We start from the raw sequence: 24,596 nt of genomic DNA, 5'->3' as shown, positions 1-24,596 counted from the left end.
TCTTCCAAACCAGTTGTATGCCATCCCACCTTAATTGTGTCCTTAGGGAAGGGCTGGGAGGGGGTGCCATCAATTTAGCTGGGCTGGGGGGAGGTGGAGGGACATCGTCTATGTTGGGGCATCATCTATGCCTTTCAGAATGGCTGCTTTTAGGTCACCCAAATCCTGTCCATAACTCCTCACCCTTTGCTCTCAAGTAAGTCTCATATTAGTGAGCGTTGGTATACTCAGGTTTGTCACCGGGACCTCGGTGTGGGGGGAGAGGTAGAGGTTATTTATACCTCTTCCAGAGAACGGATTTACCAGCACCTGTCACACAGTACAGTTGTCTATGTCTGACCCAACCTTCACATCTTATGTCTGCTTGCCTCTTTGCTCATGGTCTACCCTCCTCTACTGGAACTAAAGCCCCACACGAACAGGGGTTTGTCTGCTTTCTCATCGTGGAACGCCATCACCTAGAATAGGCACAGAGTGGTCCTTAGGAAACTTTTGATGAGCAACCAAATGGACATTGCTTGGTGCAGATGAACAGGATGCTGACATGTTTGGGTGTGTCTGTGAATGCCCAGGGAAGATGGTGAGCCAGGAAGACTACAGGGAAAAGAGATGTTTAAAGGCAGGTAAACAGAGAGAGGGGGACTGGGGCAGAAGCAGTGTGTGTGGCTGAGGTGACTTTTGCATTAGATCACTCTTCTATGTGTGGCTGTAGGCAGGCCTGGCATCGTTTCTAAGCCTTAATCACCCTACCAGTAAAATTAGTCTTGAGAGTCATCTGAAGCTGGGGGAGGGGTGGTGGCATGAATGAACTAACAGTTAAAAGAAACTAATACGCGCATGCAGCCGAAGCCCCACTGCCACCGGATCTATGACCTGGGACCCACACGCTGGAAAGAGAGAACTGACTCCCAAAGCTGTCTTCTGACCTTCACCTCTGTGCTGTGGGATGTTTGTGGGTACACAAGCGTCTCCCCCCCCCCCGTTCAGTTTTTTTTGAGGTGCTAATTGCTACCATTCATCTAAGATTAAAGGAAAGAGCGCGAAAAGTCAACGTGTACGAAGATGTATCTGTAATTGCAAATCTCAGTCCAAAATGTATTACCCAGAATAGAGACGAAAGGGTGGCTACCTTCCCCAACCCTCTCTGCCTTGCAAATGCGCCAGCGTTTTTTTCTTTCTGATGATCTTTATCAGAGCTAGCACAGTTTCTGGCATACTAAATTCTTCATAAGCATATACTGAAGTCCGCCGCATTTCTTCCCAACTTAGATGGGGTGCTTAGGTATCACGCAATCACGAAGCCCCCCCCCCCCCCCCCGCCACCATGTGATGTGGGCCTTTCTAGAGAAGAGTACTTAAAAGAACAGAGTTCTGTGATCTGCTAATCATTTGGTCTAGTAAAAGTAACGCAATAAAAGGGGTGGGGAACGTGTTTGTCCCACCAGAATTTTCCCAAAAGAGGATTCTACACTCAAGGACGATCAGAGGCCAGAAGAAAAGGCGCCGAGGCGTCGGCTCCTTTAAGAGGCGAGGCCACCTCGTTCTCCGCGGCGACGATTGGCTGAAGCGGCCGCAGACGCGGGACTTAGTTGCCTGGGAACGGCCTAGGGGGCCTGCGGCGGGCTGCACGCAGCTGCGAGGTGCTTGCTGGGGCGGCGCGGGGGTCTGCGGGAACGCGGCTCAGGCCCAGCAGTTCTCAGCGGAGCCGCCGGCGCCATTGCCTCCTCGCTCGGTGAGCGCCGCTCCGCTCGCCCAGCCGGGCCTCCGCCGGCCGCCCGCACCATGGGCCAATGCGGCATCACCTCCTCCAAGACCGTGCTGGTCTTCCTCAACCTCATCTTCTGGGTGAGCTGGCGGGCAGCCCCGGCCGGGGGAGGCCTCTGTGCGGCGCGTGGGGGACCGGGCGGGCGCGGGAACCAGCTGAAGGGTCGCCCGGGCCCTGCGGTCTTGGAGCCCTTGGTGGGGTCCTTGCGGAGCCCGACGGAGACCAGGGCGGTGCAGACCGGAGGTCTCGGGGGCTCCGGCCGGTTGGCACGGTGCCAGGGTTCCGTGGGTCGCCGCGGCGTGAGCCTGAGGGACGCTCTGCTCTCAGGGCCGAGTCTGCCGGGACGCGAGGCCCGAAATGGGACACTCCCCAGTGAGCCGGGTCCGCTGTCTTTGTCTGAGTCCTCGCTGAGCCAGTGGCTGTCCTTGGTCATGTAGCAGCTACGTGGGGACGCCGGTCGAGTCCTGGGCCAGGAATTTCGGCTTAGAGCTCTTTGTATAGAAAACGGAAAGGACTCAGCCTCAAACAGCAGAGCGTTTCTTTGATCGGGAAATTCGCTATCGTGGGGATGGGTAGCCTGCGGTTATAAAGGCTTTTAAATGTATCAGCTACCACGAGATTTTTTTTTTTAAAGCAAGGAATTCACCCCTATAAAAGGTTACTTTTTGGAGGAATTCGGGGAACACGACCCCAGAGAAAGTGTTAATAACCGACCTGTCTCCAGTCAGGCTCTTACCTCACCAGGGACTTTGTACTAACCTGTTGTTGTTCTTTGGCTCTCTCCTCCGTCTTGAATCCTTCCGGACTTTGCACTAGGAAAAAAAAATTTAAATGCGTCCTCCATCACATCTTTTTTTGTTTTGTTTAAAAAAAATTAACACAAACCAGCTTAATATTAAAACAGGGTTCAACCTCTTTATTTTGATTCTTTTAGTAAAAGTCTGATAGTGTACTGCATATAACCCACACACTACTGTTGGGTGTTTTCTGATATATTATTAGTTATGGGCTCACTGCTACTGGTGATTTGGGACTCTCACCCTCAGGCTGGGATCAAGTTTCCTTCTTCCCAGCTTTGTTAGAAATATTTGCCCTGGGCAGTTTTTCTCTGTCCCTTGTACCCAGGATATTCTTTGAACATTTCCACTGAGCATACTTTAGTGTGTATTATCACCCACCCCCACCGGTTTCCCACTCAACGCCTGCCTCGGAAAATATGGACTCAGCTCCTGAGTCGGAAAGTATGCACATCTATTCTGGAAGGTCTTCCCATTCCTCTTGTCTCCAACAAAGAATGGAACCTTTCATGTCCCGACTGCTGGTAGCTTAAAAGGATAATGAGGCACTTGTGGTTATTTGTGCGGGAGACTCATGACTGGCCCCAGACTGAACTACTTGAAATCACCTGTGTGGCATTGGGATTCCTGAAATTTCATTTCCCAGTTAGGGCAGATGTTCCTCATACTTCAAATTACATGCCTGCTTAAAAGGGGGAAAAAAATTGTTTTCAGAGATCTCTAGATGAAAAACGCTTTGTAGCTAATGAGACCTCAAGAAACAGAAACTTTATTTTGAGACAGGGTCTTACCATGTGGCTCTAGCTGCCCTAGAACTCACTTTATAGACCAGGCTGGTGTTCAACTCACAGAGATCCTCTGCCACTGCCATTATGTCTGGCTTGCTGTAGTTTTTTGTATCCATAGTAGTTCCTTGTGGGTTTATGGCATTAACCATTGGGTTTTGGAGACTTTTTTAGGCAAACTTTCTTCACACTCAAACCCGATGTGTGTTAATCTGAGAAAATGCCGGAAATACAGCCATGATTTTAAATAATCAAAAATTATTATGATTTATATATACACATATATATTAATTCTTCTGAAAGATTGTTTATGAACCTGTGGAAAATGTTTAAATATATTCACTTCCGTGAAAGTTATGTTGTGCACTTCTTAGTTTTTGCTGAGGCCAATATTGTGTTGTTCATACAGTATGCCTTTTATCTGAGTTAGTAACAGTAAAACTTTTGTGAGTGTTGAGAAGGAAGTTAAGCAGAAAATGGGGGGAAATACAGCGCAGTATAAGGGAGACAGCAGTATTTTAGCCTATCTCCTGACATTCTTAGCTTGTAGGCAAGCTGTTGGAATCTAACAGTACTAGTAACCAATGGGTGCGTCCTGCATGCTAGTCATTGTGATAACTTAGGTTCAGTGTAATTTGGCACTTTCAATGGCATCCATCTGAGCTTAGGGAGTTAAGACACCCTCAAGAAGTGGCAGGGCCAGTGTTCAAACCCAGGTTGTCCCATTGCTAGAGCCTGTGGTGTTAAATGTACTTTCACGTTAATGTTTAGAAACTGTACCCATACTTAAACTATATAGCTCACTGGATGAAGAGTTTAAGGAGGAAGTGCATTCAATTGTTAAACAGACTCGTCTTGAGAAATTGGAATACACTCTTGAGTTTGTATTGAGTGTGTTCTTATAGGTGGCCCCTCCCTCCTCATAAACCTAGAAATGTGTAACTGGAAGGATAAGGATCCTCTGTACAGACAGAGCACATCAAGTTGATCCAGTTTAGATTCCCTGGGGCAGCTTGCTCATTCGGAATCTCACTACTGGTACTGGTTGATCCTCAGCGAGTGCTAAGGTTTAATTGCTTCCACAAAGCCTTATATCTTGATTTTCTGGTTCCTTCGGCAGTCTGTCCAGTGGCCTGTGCTATGGAAGCATAGTCTTGCTAGTACTTGGGCTTTAAATAATCTGACCAAGAAAACTGTTAATGTAGATTTTAGTGTAGTTTGTACAGTGTATCTCTTAAAAGACAGACCATTTTTTTCTTCTGTATGAGCATGAATGCAGTAGCACCTACGTACATTCCACAACATGCATGTGTGTAGGGGAGAGGAGTTGTTTCCTACCACATGCGTCCGGGGGATAGAATACAGGTAGACTTGGTGGTGGTTTCTCAAATCTCCAGTAAATTCCTAGGATGTTAGTGGTTACAGCTTGATCAACCGTTTTGGACAAGGATTTTTCCATTTTTAATGGCAACTCAGCACTTTATAAAAACATTTTAAACATTTAAAATGTCAACTATGATGTTTTGCCTGCATGTATAATCTGCATCATTTCTATGCCTGAGATCCATGGAAGCCAGAAAAGGGTGTCAGATCCTTGGAACTGGAGTTCAGGACAATTAGGAGCTGCATTGTTGGTGCTGGGTATTGAACTCAAGTCTTGGGAGACCAGCCAGTGCTCTTAATCTCTGAGCCATCTCTCCAGTTCTGAATCTTCTATTTATATGGAGCAGTGTAGCTTTAAATATAAGAGCATTAGTGCTTGATTCATGTATTAAAGGTTATATGGGGTTGAGGTAAAAGACGACATCTGAAGGCTGTTGTAACACCAGTATAATAGACGCCTTTGGACAGCGGTCAGGTAGGATTCAGGATTTACTTTGCACATATTTGTTAGGTGTTACAGGGGCTGTAAGAGAAGACTTTGCCCGTGCTTGTAGACTTGCTAATCTTGAGTGTCTGTTTGGTTTGTTGTGTTTCGTCTATAATAAGAAGAAATAGTAACACCACAAAAGCTTGTGGTTTAGGGAGACGTTCAGCCAGACTGTCCAAGACATGTGCTAGCATCATTTATTCACAGGAAATAACCTCTGTAGAGAGAGGCTGGAAGCTATATAAAATGTCTCCTGTTTTAAAAATAATGTATTTCTCTGTGTGGATGTGTATAACTAAGGGGAATTGCTTTCTTAAGCAAATATGAACACTTGCACACCTGTTCTTACATTCAAGTTTTTAATAGGACTTTCAAGTGGAGCAAGACAGGCAGTAAAATACCAGCAAGTTAACCCAGGGTGTGGATGTGACTTGGTGACTGCTTGAGGTTGGCAGAGGCTTCTCTAGGGAAGTACAGTCCAGGGTGGAATAGAAGAAGCCAGTTTGGGGGTGATTGTAAGTTAGGTATGGGGATTGAGTACTGGAGAAGTTGCTAGGTCATAAAGCTAGGGTATACTTGGCATGTTCAAATGTCTGAGTATCGCTTATACTTCAGTGCTCTTAGCTAAGAACATATAGGGAAAGGGGCTGGAGAGATGGCTCGGTTAAAAGGAGTTGTTGCTCTTGTAAAGGACCCAGGTTCTATTCCTAGCACCCTCATGGCCCTGAAACCATCTTTATAACTAGTTCCAGGAAATCTAATGACCTTTTCTAACCTCTGTGAGCACCAGGCTTGCATGTGGTGTGTACATGCAGACAAAATACCCGTATATAAAATAAAAATAGACAATTTTAAAATAAAAAATTTACAAGAGAAAAATATTTTCCAGTCTTGTCACAAACCATCTTGGATATGTCCCCATTGTGTTTTCTGACATGTCCTAAGTCTGTGTAGGTAATGTACGTAGGATATGTTAAGATCCTGACGTGCTTTTCTGTGTCCTGTGCTCATCCTGTCTGCGCGACTGTTCTAAAAAGTTATAATACATCTCAGCCAACAGATTGTTTATTAAAATGGGTTTTTGGTTTGTTTGGGAAAGAAGTTTAATTTGTCAGGAAGCAAATCATAGTGCACAATGGAAATATGGACATTTAGGACTGGTGCCTTTCATCCAACACTGGGAAGCAGAGACAGGTGGATCGGCTGAGTTCAAAGTCAATCTGGTAGCCAGGGCTACTCAGAGAAACCCTGTACAAATAAATAAAAATATAATAACAAAAAGTTTTATCTTTTAGAATATTTATTGTTCTTTGAAGTATCTTAATGAATTTTATGCCATAGAATCTGATTCTAGGTAGGGTTTTTGTTTTGGTTTATTTTGGTTTGTTTCCCCAGAAAATTCCATACGGCTTTCTTGGCACCAAATGGGTACAGCATAAGAAGTGTGTAGTCAGAAAGTAGTTTGTGGGATAGCTGTTCCGCCTGCCTCAGAACACAAAGACCCTGTCTCTGCTGCTCCACTAATGGGGAGAGAGGGAGTCTTAACTGAAGTTCATATCTCTGGGCGCCAATTTATATTCATGGATGGGTCCTCCTTTAGAGATGTGATCTTAACGGTTATCAAACATAATTAATATATTCAGAACTATAAATTGTCAGTTTCTCATTAAAAGTTAATATTTAGCTTGAAAAAAATCTTTTCTTCCTACTCCTCCTCTTCCTCATATCCTTTTAAGCAATTTATCAGTCAGTAGATGAGAACATTTTTATGTTTGTGTATTAATTTTTACTTGAAGACTTGACATTTACTTGAAGTAGTTGACATTATGTATTTTATATTGTTTCTGCTACTGATTAGCTAGATTCTAACATGATAAAGCTTAAGCACTCCAGACTCCCAAAGTAATAGCTGACTTTTGACTTCATACAGTTAAGAGTGAGGTGCAGCAACCAAGAGTCTCAAATCACAAGTTAAAACTCCATGATTTGCAGCTGACCCTTGGAGCCTGTGGGTCTGAAAATAACCAGTTTCTACACTGTTGCAGTACTTAGCCTGTGACGATTAGTCTGTCTCCAGTTTGATTTGGGGCTTTCAACTGGTGGTAGGCATACATTGGATTAACTGGATCAACAATAAATAAAAAAAGTCTAAATGGAAAGTAAAAATTCGGAGAATTGAGGATAATGTTCTTTGTAATGTCATCAAGGTAACAGCTTAAAGGGTTAATATATTCAAGAATAATGGCAGTGGTGTCTGTGAGACTGACTGCTAAAGTAGCTTATTGACACTCCAAGTAGGCTTTGACAAAGTTTTCTTTTTAGTAACATGATAAAAGAAAGTTATTCATCAGAAAATATCTAAAGGATGAATCAAGACCAAACCTAAAAATAGCAGTAAATGGAAGCAATTGACTGGCACCTAAAATGTGGGACTGAAAACATTTTATGTATATGAATTACACTATTGCTGTCTTCAGACACACCAGAAGATGTGTGTGACAGATAGTTGTGAGCCACCATGTGGTTCATGGGAATTGAACTCAGGACTTCTGGAAGAACAGTCAGTGCTCTTAAACACTGAGCCATCCCTCTAACCCAAAATGTGGGATTGAAAAGAGACCTATTTTATGTGCTTAAGGGCAAACAGATCTAGGAATTAATCTGGAACACCCCCCCCCACACACACAGAGTATATTTCAGACATAATTTTAAAGGTATTTTGCAAGTGTGTATATGAAAACGTAAATATATCAGAAGCAACTAAATACTCATAACCGCATCACTCAGATAGTATACTTTTTCTTTAAAATGTTTTTGCACAAAATGTACAGTTTTCCCCCATCATAAATCTACTGTTACGGTCTCACAGTGTTTCCAGGCTGCAATGTCAGCTCACCTCTTAGGGTTTGGGTGTTTGCTTTTGCTGTTAACATTTTGTAGTGTTGGTTTGACAAATGTACACGTCTTTGTTTCCGTCTTATGTACTTAAGGAATTCTACAAGTGTTACTAGATATAAATGATAAGATTGATTTGTGCTGTGGATTGTTTTTCAGAAAGATACATTTCTACCACTATCCTCCCTTTACTTCCTCGCTGACCAACTTGTCAAGTAGAAAATGCCATTATCTCAGAGGGTTGCAGGTCTCTGGGCTTGTCTTTTCCTGGTTGTTTTTGGAACAATGGGGGGAGAGTAAGTGCAGTATGTCTGCTGAGACTTAGTAAATGAGTAAGTTGTGCTTGGTGACACCAGCCATTTTATCAGAGCAGTAAGGCTGATTGAAACACAAAGATTGATGATTTTTTCTGCAGTCTTAATGGCAGGAAGGGAAAATTTCTTCTGGAAACTAATTGTGCAGAATTGCCAATAAGTTCCTTGCAGGAAAGTAGTGAGGTGTGTACAAATCTAATATGGTTACACAAACTCAGATGTTAAAATGTGTATATATGTTGAATGTTTGATTCTCCCCTGCTCTGAATTTTTGCTTTTTATAGTATTTAGAGTACATAGCAGTTTCTAAACAGTTTTTTCACTGGACTGTTTCTTCCTCCCAAATTCCTGTTTTTTATCAATTGATTCCTTGAGGCAAAAGTCACACTCTGTTTATACAGGGACACAGAATCTTTAGGTTCTGGGCTTTGAGGTGAACTTGAGTTGGTCCCTATTTTTGCCAGTTATAGACATGATCCCTGTGTCTCTTGATAGACTATACCCACAGTGACTTCTTTTTGCCTTGGTTTCATTCACATGTTCTATGAAATGTTTCCAGAGGCAGGTTCCAGAGTGTTTGATGAAAAAGAAGGAACTTAATTGTGTGGATTTTAGGATCTCACTGCCCCATCTCTCCTCCATCCCCCATAGAGGAGTTAACCTTCCCCCAAACAATCAAAAACCACCAACCTTAGTTTGTAAACATCCAGACAGCAATGTTATGTAAGAATGAAACTTCTTACTTGAACACATTCACCTTTGTGTAGATATAGAGAAAGAGTAAACAGACAAATAGTGTCCTGTTTTTGAAACTGAATAGTAGCTCAGTTTATAGAGGAGCAGTTGAGTTAACAGAAAAACACCTGCCTAAAGCTTTAAACTTCTGTGACTTAATTTAAAACACAGGCGAATTGAAAGAGTGACTTTTGTTCTCAGAACCTCAGCCTTCCTCTCAATACCCTTCACTCCTTTGTTAGGTGGTTATCTATAGTGCACTGCCCTGGCACAGATCCTCATAGACCTGGATTCTCTCAGCTGTGACTACTCAGCAGCTTCTAAGCTCCACATTGCTTTGCCTGCTGCTGCACCCTCCTCCCTCCCTCCTCCATCCTCTCTTCCATCTTCTCCTCCTCTGTAGCTGCTTTGTTGGCAAAGTCCTGATCCAATCTCATCGTTGCTCCTCAAAACAGGATTTAACCAAGCTCACCTTTTCTTTTTTCTCTCTCTCTCTTTTTTTTTTTTTTTTTGTTGTTGCTTTTTAAGTAATGTCACATCTGCATTAAGAATCAAAGTGACCACAGACTTCCCATCACCAGTGGGAACTTCTGTGTCCCTCTCTGCAACTGACCGTGCAAAGTATTTACCTCGTTTGTTTAGCTCTTCTGGTTGTCATTAAGGCAGGTACTTAAAATCGTTTAGGTTATTCAGCCACTGTTTGAAGTGGACAAGCACTTATACGGTAGTCCGCAGTGAGTGCAGCACAACATTACTCCTACTGATGTTGAAGAACAGACACTATTATACTCTGAGTGGTGTGTAGCATGGACTGAGCCATCTGTCCTTTTTCAGACAGTAAGCAGTATTTATGAGTGGGACCTCATACCTTGCCTCCCTTGGCTTTCTCACATCTAGTTTTGATTTGTTCTGCTGCATTCTATTCTCACACTTAGTTTTAGATCGTGCATCACTCTGGTCAGAGAGGAGCCTAAGAGACATGTCACTGGGCCATTCTCAGGCATACTAAGTGTGAGTTTCACAGAAACCTCTTCAGGATAAAAAGTCATCATTTTATTTCTAAAATTCAGGTGGTTCCTCAGTACCCTGTACTTTATATTAACTTTGGAGTGTCATCTTGTTACAGCTTTTTATTCAGATTTATCTGGGCTAAAGCTTCATTTACTAGCTGGGCCCAGTGCACAATATGTTAGTACACTCTGCTTAAATAGACACTTTTAAAACATTGAATTAATTTAAAGGGATTTTTAATTATGCACACTGTGTGGGTGTATGCGTGTGTGGATGCAGTTGCCTGTGGAGTCCAGAATCGGGTACTGGATTGGCCAGAACAGGACTAGGAGTTATGGACAGTTTTGAGCTAACCAGAGTGGATACTGGGAATCCTCTGGAAGCGCACTACACATCTGTGTAATGAATTCATTTTGAACATTATTTGTTTTTTATTTGTGGGGGTGGGGGGTGGATGTATAGGTGTACAAGTCCAGGGGCCTGCAGAGTCCAGGAAAGGCTGTTGGATCCCTTGGGTCTTTTAGAAAGTAGTGTATGTAGCCTTCTCTCAAGTTACTGCTACCTCCCAAGTTGGCTTTAATTAAAAAAAAACTTTTTTGTTTTATTTTTTAAAAATTTGCCACAATTTTCACTCAGCCCCCTACCCTCTCTTTTAAGACAGGTGTCACTATAGCCCTCCCATACCTTGAAGTACTGTGTAAACCAGGCAGGCCTTCAGCGCATAGAAATCTACCTGCCTCAGCCTCCTGGATTCTGGGCTTAAAAGCATGTGCTACCATATCTGCACCCTTCCCTACAAGCCTTTTACAAAATAACTCTAAAGGATCAGCTCTTGTGTAAAGTTTGCTTAATGAAAGCAATAGGCACAATTTCATTAATTTACGTTTAAGATTTAATTAAATTTGAAGACTGAATTACTTGCTTTAGTAAAATGCATCATATATGTATGTTTGTGACTATATAACTTAAATGTAGTTAAGAAAATGTTTAAAAAAGAACATTCAGTGTTACAAATTACACTTCCAGACTGTTAGGGCCCATCTTTTTGCTCACCTCTTATAGTGACATACCCCAAAAGCAAACCTGTAGGTGAATCCAACAAACCTGGTAGCTCTTAGTGCAGCCTTTGTTTTAATGGCAAACTAGTAATTACAACTTAGTCTGTCCAAGAAGTGGTAGCCATCAGAATTAAGTAAACTGAATTAGTTTCCAAATTGTATTTGAATAGTGGACTGACAACTGTGAGCATTGCTGGACTGGTGAGAAAATACGCACAAGTCAGCCACAGCCTCCTTCAGAGGTGGAGCTACTCTGCTGACGCCCACTTACCCCAGGCAGTGTTAGAATGCATGGCTGGAACAGAAACAGGCACAGTTTGTGCCCAGGAGGTAGATAAGAAATGAAGTATGAGTTTTAGGTCAGCCTAGTCTACAAAGGGAGTTCCAGGGCAGCCAAGGCTACACAGAGAAACCTTGTCTCGGAACACCCGCCCCTAACTCCATGGTTTAAAAACTAATCACACGTTAAATTGTGGAAAGTATCCTGCTGTTTGTGTTTGCTCAATATGTGAATGGACAAAGGGTGAATGGTTACGAATGGCCTTCCATAGTGGGGCTGGAGAGATGGCTCAGGGGTTAGAGCACTGACTGCTTTTCCAGAGGTCCTGAGTTCAATTCCCAGCAACCACATGGTGGCTCACACACCATCTGTACTGGGATCTGATGCCCTCTTCAGGCATGTAGGTGTCATGCAGATAGAGCACTCAGATACATAGAATAAATAAATCTTAAAAAAAAAAAAAAAAAAAAAAAAAAAAAAATCCCCACCAATAGCCAGTTAAGATGCAGAAAAAATAGCTTTCATGAGGAAGTGGTGATGCTTCAGTTACCTCAGAATTAGTGAGACAGCAGCAGAGGTATGAAGACGTGAGGGATGTGTATGTCAGCTTCATGTTTGAAGAATATGAAGGTGAAGTCTTCAGACAGAACAGCTTAGATCATTAAACTTTTTATAATTCTCATTTTATGCAAGTTAGGCCTTGCCCTGTTTATATTTGTAACAGTAACTATCATAAAGAGCATATTTGGGGCAAAGGAAGAGTCAGGGATTAAGATTAGGGCTGAGTGGATTAAGACAGTTGCTTCTTAAACTGAGGAGGTGTATGCGTGCTCGCCAGCTGGGATTTTCAGACAGGAATGAGGTGTGACAGCAGCATCCTGGGGCTGAAGACCCCGTGATGAGAGGGTGTCAGTAGCCAGGGAAGAGAAGAAAACCAAGTGGAGGAGAGATGATGTAAAAAAACAAAACTTCTTTATTCTCACTTTTATTTATTATTCTTCATTACTGTATTCAATTATGAAGAATAGTTTGCACAAATAAGGGTGGTGGGTAGACAATACCTAGAGTACTGCCTGAAGTTTCTTCACATTAAAAAAAAAAAATCATGTGTGAGCTGGGCATGGTGGTACGCACCTTTAGTCCTGGTACCTGGGAGGCAGAGGGAGGTGGATCTCAGTTTGAGGCCAGCCTGATCTACAGAACAAGTTTCAGGACAGCCAGGACTACACAGAGAAACTCTTGTCTCAAAAAAACAAACCAAGTGAGTGTGTGTGTGTGTGCTTGTGTGTGTGTAAATCAGGTTACCAGAGTCACTGTCTCCAGATGTGATTGTACTGTGTCCAGGCACTGAACCTCCCAGCTCCGGACTGAGTTTTCAGGTTTAGAGGATTGAACAGTCATTAATGTTCCCACGGGAGCTGTGTGCTAGTATAAACATTTATACGTTTAAGTTTTCAAAGATAAAGTAATCACAATTGTGTTAAAATGCTGCGAGTTCTGCTCCTAAGAACAAACAGTTTATTGTAGCCTGGAACTAGTGTCTGCCTGCCTGCCTGCCTGTCTGTCTCTGTCTGTATGCATGCAGATATCTGTGAGCACAGAGCTGGGGCCTAATGCTAACACAACCAAAAGTGGTGGAGAATGTGTGGAAGGGGCCTGGAGCTGGAATAAGGCTTACTGTACCCATCTTCCTTTTAAGTTTTCCAGCACCACGACTCCCCCAGTGTCCCAGGAAGTTTTAATAATGAATCAGGAATGTTCTAGGTTTACTGATTTAAGAGTGATGAGGATTCACAAGCTCCTGGGTTGAAGACAAGCTCGGTTGGTAGAATGTGTGTATAATATGAGCAAGAGTAGGAACTGTGGTGGTGAAACTCTGTTTACCTGCCCTTACAGGGGGCGGCTGGCATCCTCTGCTATGTGGGAGCCTATGTCTTCATCACTTATGACGACTATGACCACTTCTTTGAGGACGTGTACACACTCTTCCCTGCCGTGGTGATCATAGCTGTAGGAGCCTTGCTTTTCATCATTGGCCTGATCGGCTGCTGCGCTACCATCCGCGAGAGCCGCTGTGGACTCGCCACAGTGAGTTCACACTTCACTCTCCACGCGTCAGACCATGGAGGCTCTTATAACCTATACCAGAGTTACTAACACATGCCTTAAACTTCTAGAGGTTCTCCCTTTAACTTTTTAAATGTAGAGAGCATTTAAAACTTTTGTAAATTTTTCTTAATTTCTGATGTTCCTTTACAGTTTGTCTTCATCCTGCTCTTGGTTTTCGTCACAGAAGTGGTGGTTGTGGTTTTGGGATATGTGTACAGAGCAAAGGTAGGTTGTCCACTGTGCCTCGCCCAGTGCTTTGAAAGCTGGCTTAAGTTTTCCAGGTAGAGAAAAACGGGCTCATTTGACCAAGTCAGTGTTTTCATTGTCTTATTTCAGTGAGGATGCTGCTTTAATTTACCTCAGATTAATTAGCATTTACTTATAAAGCTTTTCTCAGTACAGCTGAGGACAGATCTATTTTTTTTAGACATTTGATAGATACATGTGGGACATCTGCCCAGTGCATAGATGCTTGTCCCTTTGGAGTGACGTGTTATGTTAGCTTCCTTTGCATAGTCTTTGAAGGCTGTTAGCCTGTGTGATGTAACAGACCTGAACTGTTTGCTGCTGACTTGAATCTAAGTGGAACAGGAGGCCCTTTTCTTACTGTAAGTGCACAGACTAACTACAGGGCATCTTGCAAACATACCTTGCCTGATGTTGGTTGAGCAGTGTTTTGAGGGATGGAATCCTTTTGATTCAGGTGGAGAATGAGGTTGATCGCAGCATTCAGAAAGTGTATAAGACCTACAACGGGACCAACTCTGATGCTGCCAGCCGTGCTATCGACTATGTGCAGAGACAGGTAAGCTTCCCTGATGGTGTTCACAGCTAAGATGAACTCCAGAGCTGTAAGAGGATGTCCACAACCCTGCTTCCACATTTACTGTTTTTCACCAGTCTTATTTCAATTTTTTTTTTGCTTTTACTTAAAGTCAACACCCATGTCAAACAAAATTTGTTAAACATTTTGCCATTGGAAATGATATTTAACTCAGCTGAATATTAAACATGAAGTATGAGTGTACGGGGGCTGAGACAGCTCAGTGTTAGGATCATGTATTTTGCAGAGGACCTAAGTTTGGTTCCCTGTACCCACGTTGGAAAGTTTCCAACCACCTGTAACTCTAGGTCTAGGGCACGAACCCAGGCTTCCACAGTTACCTGCATTTGCACACCCATATCCACACACATATACAATAATAAGTCAGCCCCCCCATCAACAAAAATTTCAAGATTTCCTTATTAAGAAACTACCTCTTTCAGGTAAAGTACTTTCCAAGTATAGATCCTAGAACTTATAATGATATTTAAATTGAATTTGAAAATTCAGTTCTTCAGTCACACCAGGTTTTAAGTGTTCATCCCAGTGCGGCTAGCGGCTCCATGCTGGACGGTACAGATGTGTGTTGTTCACTGTAGAAAGCTCTGCTGTGTATCACTGACCTGTGGTAGCATGTTAAAGTTCTGTACTGCACGGAGCTCACCAGCCACCTGCATTACCTAAGGACTCTCTCTCTCTCTTATCCAGTTGCACTGTTGTGGAATTCATAACTATTCAGACTGGGAAAATACAGATTGGTTCAAAGAAACAAAAAACCAGAGTGTCCCTCTTAGCTGCTGCAGAGAGACTGCCAAAAGCTGTAATGGCAGCCTGGCCAACCCCTCCGACCTCTACGCTGAGGTGAGTTTGATCTGCTTTTTACTCTCTGAATTTTTTCACTGCCTGAATTTTTCAGTCTCTTAAATATGTTGTCTTTTGTTTTAATTGTATGTCTGTAAATTGCTTGGATCGTTAGTTCTCATTTCCATCGTTGCCAATGAGTAGTAATCTGTGTAGCAGCTTTCTCTTTAAAAACAAGTCTAATGGCTGTGTGTTCCAGGGCTGTGAGGCTCTTGTTGTGAAGAAGCTACAAGAAATCCTGATGCATGTCATCTGGGCAGCTTTGGCCTTTGCAGCTATTCAGGTGAGTAGGGACAGTCAAGGAGCTGTTGTGGGGGGTTGTTTGTCCCCTGTGTAGTGTAAGAGCTTTAGCTCCTAAGCAGAGTGAATCTTCATGCACCAGCCAGCAGTTTGCAAAACCCCAGAATGCTTTAAAGAAACTAGTGATCTTTCTGGGGAGGGATTGTGTGAGGGGGGCCCTTTGCCTTATTTTCCTGAATTGATTAATGGGGGCACCATTCAAAAAAGAAAAAAAATGTACATTGTAGGTGTCTTAGTTAGGGTTTTACTGCTGTGAACAGACATCATAACCAATGAACTCTTATATGGACAGCATTTAATTGGGGCTAGCTTAAAGGTCAGAGGTTCCATCTATTATCAAGGTGGGAGCGTGGCAGAGTCCATGCAGACATGGGCTAGAGGAGCTGAGAGCTCCACCTCTTTTTCCAAAGGCACTTGCAGAAGACTTGACTTCTGCAGCTAGGATGAGGGTCCTAAGCCCACACCCACAGTGACACATGGACTCCAACAAGGCCACACCTCCTAATAGTGCCACTCCCTGGGCCGAGCACATACAGACCGGCATAGTGGGGTATTCCTGGAAGAATTTTGACAGAACTCCACAGACCTGTAAATACTGGTACATTTGAGTTTGAAATGGGAAGCTTTCACTACAGAGTTTTGTATATGGTTTCACTTTCTGCTTTTTGTTTTTCTGTTCTTGAGTTTTGTTTTTACTTGTTAAACTTATTTTTGCTATACTGGAAATCAAACCTAGAGTCCAATGTTTGCCAGAAAAGTGCATTCCCACTGAACTATGCATTTCAAATCCTTACTTGTAATTTTAAAAAATTTCTATTTTGCCATATATATGGTAATATATATCATTATATATCAATATTATATATATATATGGCAGTGGGACAGCACAGCCACACACCAGGTTGTGCTGTCCATTGTTGGCATCTGTTTACTCTGCCAGAGAAAACAGTGTCTGTGTTAAAGTTGGTAAACGCATCTGGTGCTTCATTGTTTACTTATTTGCCTTCCCTCAGTCATACACCCTCATTTCTTAGTCCCATCAGAAAACTGAAAAGTTGGAAGGACAGACACCTTGCATGCAGCTTAACTGTCCACATTCCTGCGTCGTCGGGTGTATACAGTATATCTTACAAATTATGTTGGGTTAACATTGGGAGTCTAATTGAGAATAGCCAGCTCTTTCTAAAGCTTTTCTGTCAAATCTAGTCTGAGGGGTTTTTGACTGTGTGTGTGTGTGTGTGTGTGTGTGTGTGTGTGTGTGTGTGTGTGTGTGGTTTTGTTTATGTTTTGCTTTATAAGACAGGGTTTCTCTGTGTAACAGCCCTGGCTGTCCTGGAACTCACTTTGTAGATCATGCTGGTGTCAAACTCACAGAGATCCACCTGCCTCTGCTTCTCAAGTGCTGGGATAAAAGGTATGCGCCACCAAGCCCAGCTTCTGAGTATATTTCAAGGCTTTTAGTTCTTGAAGTAAGCTTCTATCCGCAACTGTATTTTAAGACACCTTTTAGTTGTTACATTAAACCAGCATAATTGCTACTTTAAATGTAAGTTGTTAGGCTTTCCTGCTCTTTGCATATTTGAGCAGAAGCTACTATATCTACTGGAAAGAGCCTCTAAATGGCAAAGGTCAATTGTTTGTTTTGCTGGTATTCAAGCAGCAATGAAATGATTCATTAAAAAGCCTAGCTCTGTATTTGCTGTGGTCTGTGCCATCCTAAACGTTTACTTTGTGGCTCAGCATAGTAGTAATCGAGCAGGAATGCATTCCACATTTTGATTGTGTATGCAGACACATTCATTTAGCCAAAAACAATGAAATAGAGCCGTCTTCCCAAGAGGAGTTCTGGCCTGTGCATTCTTAGTAACTTCGATGACAAAGCTGTACATACTAGACTGCAGCAAAAAGCTTTACAGTTGTGTAGTGGTTGCTGCTCAGGAGATACACAGCTGTGTGGACACTGACCGGTGCCTGTAAATGTTCCAAGGCTTGGATGTTCAAGATGTGGGTAGTGTTCTGAGTGTGGAAGACGGTAATAGTGACAGAAGTGACTGAGTGGCTTTTTATACTTTAACATGACACAGAAAAGAACAGATTCACAATCCACTGTCCTTTGTTCTCCACAAACATTAGAAGGGCAGGCTAATGGGACCATCACACAGGCAGTGGGTCCCATTAGGATGGAGTTTCAGATGAGATTTACTTCTTTCTTTGAACACTGACAGGTTGACACTGGCTGGGTAGAGCAGAGAGAGAAAATGGCACAGGTGACTATATTCCTACAGAGACCAGTTTTCTTGGCTCAAAGCCTAAAATATTTACTGTGTCTCTTTAAGAAAGCATTACTAACCATTTGCTCTAGCCTAGTTAAATGATCCAGGCTTGTGTGGGACCAAAAGGAAAGAGAATAGTGAAAAAGAAAAACCCTAGCTAATTATAAAAGGATTTTTAATATAAGCAAGAGAAATTTAGAATTTTTTTTGTTTGTATCCCTTGTCAGCTTATAAATCAGCATGTTATTTTTCTTTGTAAATAGACAAATGATCAACTAGGAATTTCATATCTAAAGTTCTAATAATAGTACAAATCAAGGCTTTTTTTGTTAAGGCCTTGACGGATTGTGCTGAGCAGGCAAAAGGGGGAAGACTATCAGTCTTCTTTGGAGTCTTCCAGTGAGCATCCTTGATCAGGAGCAGACTTTGGCAGAGGCTAGGCTAGGGAAATGGCTTCGTTGTAAAGTGAGGACCTGAGGTTGGGGATTAGGGGAATGGGGACAATGATGGAGAAATGGGCCAGTGGTTAAGAGCACTGGCTGCTCTATAGTGGACCCAGGTGCGATTCTCAGCACCCGCCTGTCAGCACATAACTGTCTGTAACTTCAGTTTCAGAGAATCTTACGCCTTCTTCCGGCCTCCATGGTCACCAGGCTCACACATGGCCCTCTGGTGTTTCTGTAGGACGAGGAGGTAGCTGAGCTTAATTCGTTCCTTCCATGGTAAATGCTTTAAGTGTGACGTCATCTCTAGCCCTTTTGTTGTAGAGACAACTCACTCCCCTCAGTGTCCATGAATCCGAGAAGTAGTTTGTAATGGACAAATACTCAATTTTTTGGAACATTTAGAAGCTTATGGGATGTAGCTTTGGCCGTTGCTTTTTGTTTTGTGGTAATTATAGATGACACTTTGAAGTAATTCAGTGAAATCCTTTGACTGCTATACCCACCTTCAGGGATAATAGCATGCAGGGCTGTACTGTAACATGACCAGGGTATCTCTTTACTAATCTCACCCGGGTTTCTCATTTATATGTTTAGTCAGTTCTGTACACTTGTATGACCTGGGTAGGTATTTGTATCCATCACCACAGTTAGGATTCCAGGGACTGGTTAAGAGCACTTGCTATTCTGGCACTGGACCCCAGTTCAGTTCCCAGGACCCATCTTGTGGCTCACAACCACCCGGGATCCAATCCCAGGAGATCCCACACCCTCTTCTGACCTCTATGAGTACCAGGCATATATGCAGACAAAACAAAAAAGATTTATTTACTTTAGTATGTGATTGTTTTGTATGCATTCATGTATGTGCTTCTTGGATCCTCTCACACTCAGATGACAGATGGTTGTGAGCCACTATATGGGGTGCTGTGAGCTAAACTCAGGTCCTCTGCAAGAGCAGTAAGTACTCTTAACCACTCAGCCATCTCTCCAGCTCCAGTATTATTAAAACAAGAGACAGGAGGTTTCAGTACCACAGCATTTCTTCCTGTCTTCCCTTTTATAACTCTCCTCCCACAACAGTTTGGACATTCTCTGTTCTGCACACCATTGTCTATTTATAGCAAAGTGTGTGCTGTAAGACTGAAGAGGTAAAAATACATGAGTGGGTTTTGATAGGCACTTAGCAATTGTTTCTCAGTAAAGGGTGCTTCCAGTACAAAAGATTTCTCAAGGCAGGGTTTCTCTGTGAAGCTCTGGCTGTCCTGGAACTTTCTCTGTAGAACAGGCTGGCTTTGAACTCGCAGAGATCCACTTGCCTCTGCCTCCAGTGTACTGGGATTAAAGCATGCATCACCATGCCTGGCTACAAAAACATGTTCTTAATTTTGTGCAAGAATGCCTACTTTCTCACACTCCACCTACATAGAATATCATAGAACATTCTATTTGCAGTTTTTATATTTTTCTTTTTCTTCCTCTCATCTATCCATCCATCCATTATTCCTTCCTTTCTTTTTCTTTTTTTCTTTTTTTTCTTTCTTTTTTTTTAACAAAGTTTATATTTGGTGTTTTACTTGCTCTAGGTAGATTGCTTGCTATAACTTGAATTTTACAAGGGGACATTTTTCATTTTAAGATGTAATACTAAAGCTACAGTATTCCTGTAATATTTCCAAGTCTATTGAAATTTTCAGGAGACAGTGTAATGTTAGTATAATAGTATCGTAAGTGGTTCTGTAATACTTAATGGTAGACTTAATGTTGTTAAATGGATCCATTTCCAATCAGTAGAGTTTTGTTATGTCTGTTAAATTGCTTTAAAGCCAGCACAAGTGAAATAAAAAAGCAGCTAGACAAAATGTGTTTTGTTTTCAGGCTGTAGCCCTCAGCTGAGGTTACAAACATGGCTGCCTTTGGCATTTGGAGCATAGATATTCACAACTGAGAGAGGTCCTCTTGGAATTTTCTTTTGAGTGTTCTTCCTTGTCTTTTTTTTTTTTTTTTTTTGAAAGTATTTTGTTAGATATTAGAATGACTACATCAGCTTACTTGTTGGGTCTGTGGCTTGGAAAATGTTTTTTCCAGCTCTTTACTCTGACATAATATCTGTCTTTGGTGTTGAGATGTATTTCCTGTATACAGCAGAGTGATGGACCTTGTCTTCATAGCCAGTCTGTTGGCCTGTGTCTTCTTACTGCAGAATTGAGTTTATTGATGTTGTGAGGTATTAATGACCGATGATGGTTACTTCCTAACATTTTGATTGTCTGTATGTGTGTAAGCTTCCCTTATTTTGGTTTTGCTGGTTTGTAAATATTTCCTGTGGTTTCTTGGATGTAGCCAAACTCTTTGGGTTAGAGTTTTCCTTCTAGTATCTCCTGTAGGGCTGGACTTGTGGATAGATATTGTTTACATTTGGTTTTATTGTGGGATATCTTGTTTTCTCCATCGGTGGTGGGAGTTTTGGTGGGTATAGCATAGTCTATGTCGGCATCTGTGGTCTCTTGGAGTCTGCAAGACATCTGCCCATGTCCTTCTAGTTTAGTCTTTATTGGGAAGTTGGGTATAATTCTAGTAGGTCTGCCTTTATATGTTAACTTACCCGCTTTCTTTCCCTTGCAGCTTTTAATATTCTAATAATACTGTGTGTGGCAGGGCTTCTTTTCTGGTCCAATCTGTTTGGTGTACTGTAAACTTCATGTATTAGATACCTCTTTCTTTAGGTTCGGGAAATTTTCTTTAAAATATCTTCTGGCCCTTTGAGTTAGAAATAATCTCCTCTTCCTCCTCCTCCTTCACTCTTCTTTCTCCTCCTCCTCCTCCTTTCTTCTTTTCCTTTTATTCTTAGGTTTGGTCTTTTCACAGTGTCCCAGATTTCTTGCATGTTTTATATCAGATTTTTTTTTTTTTGACTTTAACATTTTCTTCAACTGGTGTATTAGTTTCTACATATCTTCTTCTACTCCTGAGATTCTGTGTTTCATCTCTTGTATTTTGTTGGTGATGCTTAACTTCCTGATTAATTACCTAGATTTGGGTCAAGAATTTTGGAATCACTTTCTTTAATACTCTAGTTGAATCCTTTTGCTTAGCAATGTGACATGTCTCTATCCTAATATGCTACTCCAGAAGGACTAAAAAAGACAATTATGAAGGAGCAGTGGACCTTGACAAGAAATATGTCAATAATGCCGCAGAATCAAAGGTAGTAAGTAGATAGTAAACAGAAGCCTTCAAAAGACACTAAGGCTGTCTTTCCACTATTGTGAGTTTTTGTGAGTTAATGAAACCTTTCTCCCCCAAATCTAGATGCCACATGTTTAACTGAAGGAAAAGTTGAAAATGCAACTCAGCGGCACTGGCTCAAGTGCTGAGTGCCACAGTTCAGATGCAGGCCGTTCCTTCACATAGACTGCTTTGGGGAGCACCACTGTGTACTGTTAGTGGGGATTCTCTGGAGGATAGCCTTGCCTCAGAGTTGCTGGATATAAAGGAGGGTGCTGACGCTTAGTGTTTACTACTTCTGTAAAATCTTGTGTGTTCATAAGAAAGTTCCTTTTTCATTGTTACTGTTTTTTGACAATTTGGGGTCATTAAAACTTAAAATAATGTCATTGCCAAGAAAGAAGTACACATTTGCGGGGGCATCAGCCTTGGTTCACACTGTTTTTCTTCTACAGCTGCTGGGCATGCTGTGTGCATGCATCGTGCTGTGCAGACGGAGTAGAGATCCTGCCTATGAGCTCCTCATCACCGGCGGAACCTACGCATAGCAGACAGCACAAGCCTGAGCTAATCCGTAGTATCCTTGTTCTGATTTGGAAGGTGAATTGAGCAGGCCTGCAGCAGTTGGCTCCTGAGTTCATCTAGTCAAAGCACACGTACACTGGTGTTGGACAGCAGCAGGTTGGCGTTTCATGTACCCACCTTCTTACCTGCCCATCTATGGCTTCCTTACCCTTGTTCTAGATGATTCTCCATGCCCTTAATCTCAGAACCATTTACAAGTTTTGTAGTGTGGTAGAGCTAAAGGAGGGTGTGGCCTGCTTCTGTCACCTCTGAGGAGTAATGGAACTAACTGTGTTGTATCACTGGGCCCTTTTCGTCTTCATAATGAGAACTCTTGGCCAGAGGTTTGGGGGTAAGAGGGACCTGTCTGTGCCGCTCAGCAGTGTCCTTTAAAGACTATGTACTGTGGTGCAGTCACATAGCAGTTGTACAGAATGGCTAGCACAGACTTAGAGTCAAACAGTGTGTGTCTTTGTTCATCTTCAAAACCAGAGACTGATCTTTGAAACTAGTGGTTTTTAATCAAAGCTGGCTTTATAGGAAGACTATAATGTATGCACTGCTTTAAAGCAGTTAGTGTGAGTGTGTGCGTTTCTGTGTGATTGAACTCATTCATCACAAGTCTTACACTCGTTAGAGATAATGTACCCATGGAGACTAGCAAAATAGTATGTAGATGTGATCTCAATTGTAAATAGAAAAATTTAATTCAATAAACTCTGTATCAGCCCTCACCATGCAGTTTTTAATTATTTGGGGATGCTTCAGTTCCACAGCAGCAGTATACAGCAGGATAATGTTCCGTCGCTGCTGTCGACTGCAGCTCATCGTGATTTGCATGGGCTTCCACTGTATGCTGCCAGATTCCAAAGGCAAACCACAGGTGCTTTTTAGAGTATTTTAGAACATCTGCAGAGTACAAAGGCCCAGGGGATAGACAGTGATGGAGCAGCCCTTGACCCAAGGACTTTGAAATCCTAACATGGGAAAGATATACAAGATACAGGTAATTTCTCAGTGCAGTTGTGGTTGTACAAAAGAACAGAGCCCAAGAGAGCTGCTTGCTTATCCATAGGTCCTGAGTTCAATTCCCAGCAACCACATGGTGACCCACAATCATCTGTAATGGGATTCAGATGCCCTCTTTCAGTGTGTCTGAAGACAGCTACAGTGTACTCAGATAAAATTAATATTTAAAAAAAAAAAAGAAAGAAAGAACAGCCCAAAGGAGGTGCCCAGAGAGATCGGGGGCATGGAATTGTCTAGAGGGCTTAGTGACATCACTTAAGGGCTCTTGGAGGAAATGCCCAAGCCTAGAAGCTGGAAGGCTCTGCAGAGGACTGGTGGCGGGGTGGGGTGGGGGGGTTGTGTTGCTTAAGACATGGTTATACAGGACTTGTGCAGGTTATACAGGACTTGTGCAGGTTAATCCTGAACAGACTGCTGATAGCATCAGGCCTGCCCTGGTTGGTCCCTGTAGTGATTCAGAGGATGGGTTGGAGGAAGCAAGATGAGACTTCCATTTAGCATCATACAGTAGAGGACTGTTAGGGACCAGAAGGAAATGGCAGAGTTTACTCTGACTCGATGTAGGACACAGAAGAGAGGACTGTAAAGACAAATCTCAGATTTCTGGCTTAGTCAACTGGGGAACCAGCTAGTCACAGAATTAGAGGACAAATAGGAGATGTATCTAGGACTGAGTTCATGTTCAGTGTAGGGTCTTTTAATGTTGAGTTGCCTGTGAGTGTTTTAAGTGTTTCTGAAGTGGAGATGTGCGAAGAAGAGGTGTTGCACCTCTTCCTATGGAAGCAGTACAGGCTGCCCCAGCTTCAGAGCTGCTGGGAAGGGTGATCGGTTCCTGAACTGCGTTCCCACCCTCCGGCTGTTCGGAGTGGGCAGGGATGCTTGTGACTTCACTGATGCCTCCTTCCTCCCCGCAGCCATCCTGTGGCTCTCCTGCCACAGGCTGGGACTGAACCCTGCAGTATGTGAGTTTCCCCTTTTCTGCGTGAACCAACTCTAGAGTAGGAAACTGCTTTGATGGTGTCCAGTGGTTACCCATTCCTTGAACTTGTCCAAGGAACACAATTCACATTCCTTTGATGCTCAGCTGGAGAGCATCGTCTTTACACTCTGCTGGCAGACCCAGAGGAGCCATGTTAGTGGGGGTGATGGGAATCACTGAGTTCTTGCCTCTGCTGGCTTGAGAAGCACTCAGAGGGGCGTCTCTGTTGGCCAGAGCCCTTCAATGAATGTTGTGTCTGCTTACCGCCTGCCGTCTTCATGCTCCATGTGTGGCAGAGTGCAGGGAGCTGCTGTCAGTGAAGAGCAAGCTCACCAGGGGTCTGCACAGTGGAAGCACTTGGTGGAAATAGAGCTATGGCCAGGCCCCAACTGTTAGGTGTGCCCAGGACTAGCTGTAGTGAGAGCCGCTGCTGCATCCTATTGCCTTTATATTTGTATTTAGAAATAAATTTCAAAG

The 24,596-nt window shown here is 42.7% G+C and overlaps 1 protein-coding gene across 1 annotated transcript; it reads left to right on the top strand.

The window, feature by feature from the left end:
- Positions 1 to 1,609: 1,609 nt before the first annotated feature.
- Positions 1,610 to 22,845, top strand: TSPAN3 (tetraspanin 3). The gene is made up of 7 exons (XM_080929974.1): positions 1,610 to 1,845; positions 13,407 to 13,598; positions 13,770 to 13,844; positions 14,323 to 14,424; positions 15,151 to 15,303; positions 15,503 to 15,586; positions 22,003 to 22,845. Exons 1-7 carry the CDS (start codon positions 1,783 to 1,785, stop codon positions 22,093 to 22,095), a joined length of 762 nt encoding a protein of 253 aa, XP_080786100.1. The 5' UTR covers positions 1,610 to 1,782; the 3' UTR covers positions 22,096 to 22,845.
- Positions 22,846 to 24,596: the final 1,751 nt, after the last annotated feature.

This window comes from Micromys minutus, assembly GCF_963924665.1.
Source record: "Micromys minutus genome assembly, chromosome: 16".
NCBI lineage: Eukaryota > Metazoa > Chordata > Mammalia > Rodentia > Muridae > Micromys > Micromys minutus.
Note: the sequence above shows the minus strand (reverse complement) of the source record. Positions and strands in the feature narration are given on the sequence as shown.

Coding starts and splice junctions, on each gene's coding strand:
- TSPAN3 (XM_080929974.1), top strand. CDS start 1,783: ATGGGCCAATGCGGCATCACCTCCTCCAAGACCGTGCTGGTCTTCCTC. Junction 1,846..13,406: donor TCCTCAACCTCATCTTCTGG/GTGAGCTGGCGG, acceptor CTGCCCTTACAG/GGGGCGGCTGGCATCCTCTG. Junction 14,425..15,150: donor TCGACTATGTGCAGAGACAG/GTAAGCTTCCCT, acceptor TCTCTTATCCAG/TTGCACTGTTGTGGAATTCA.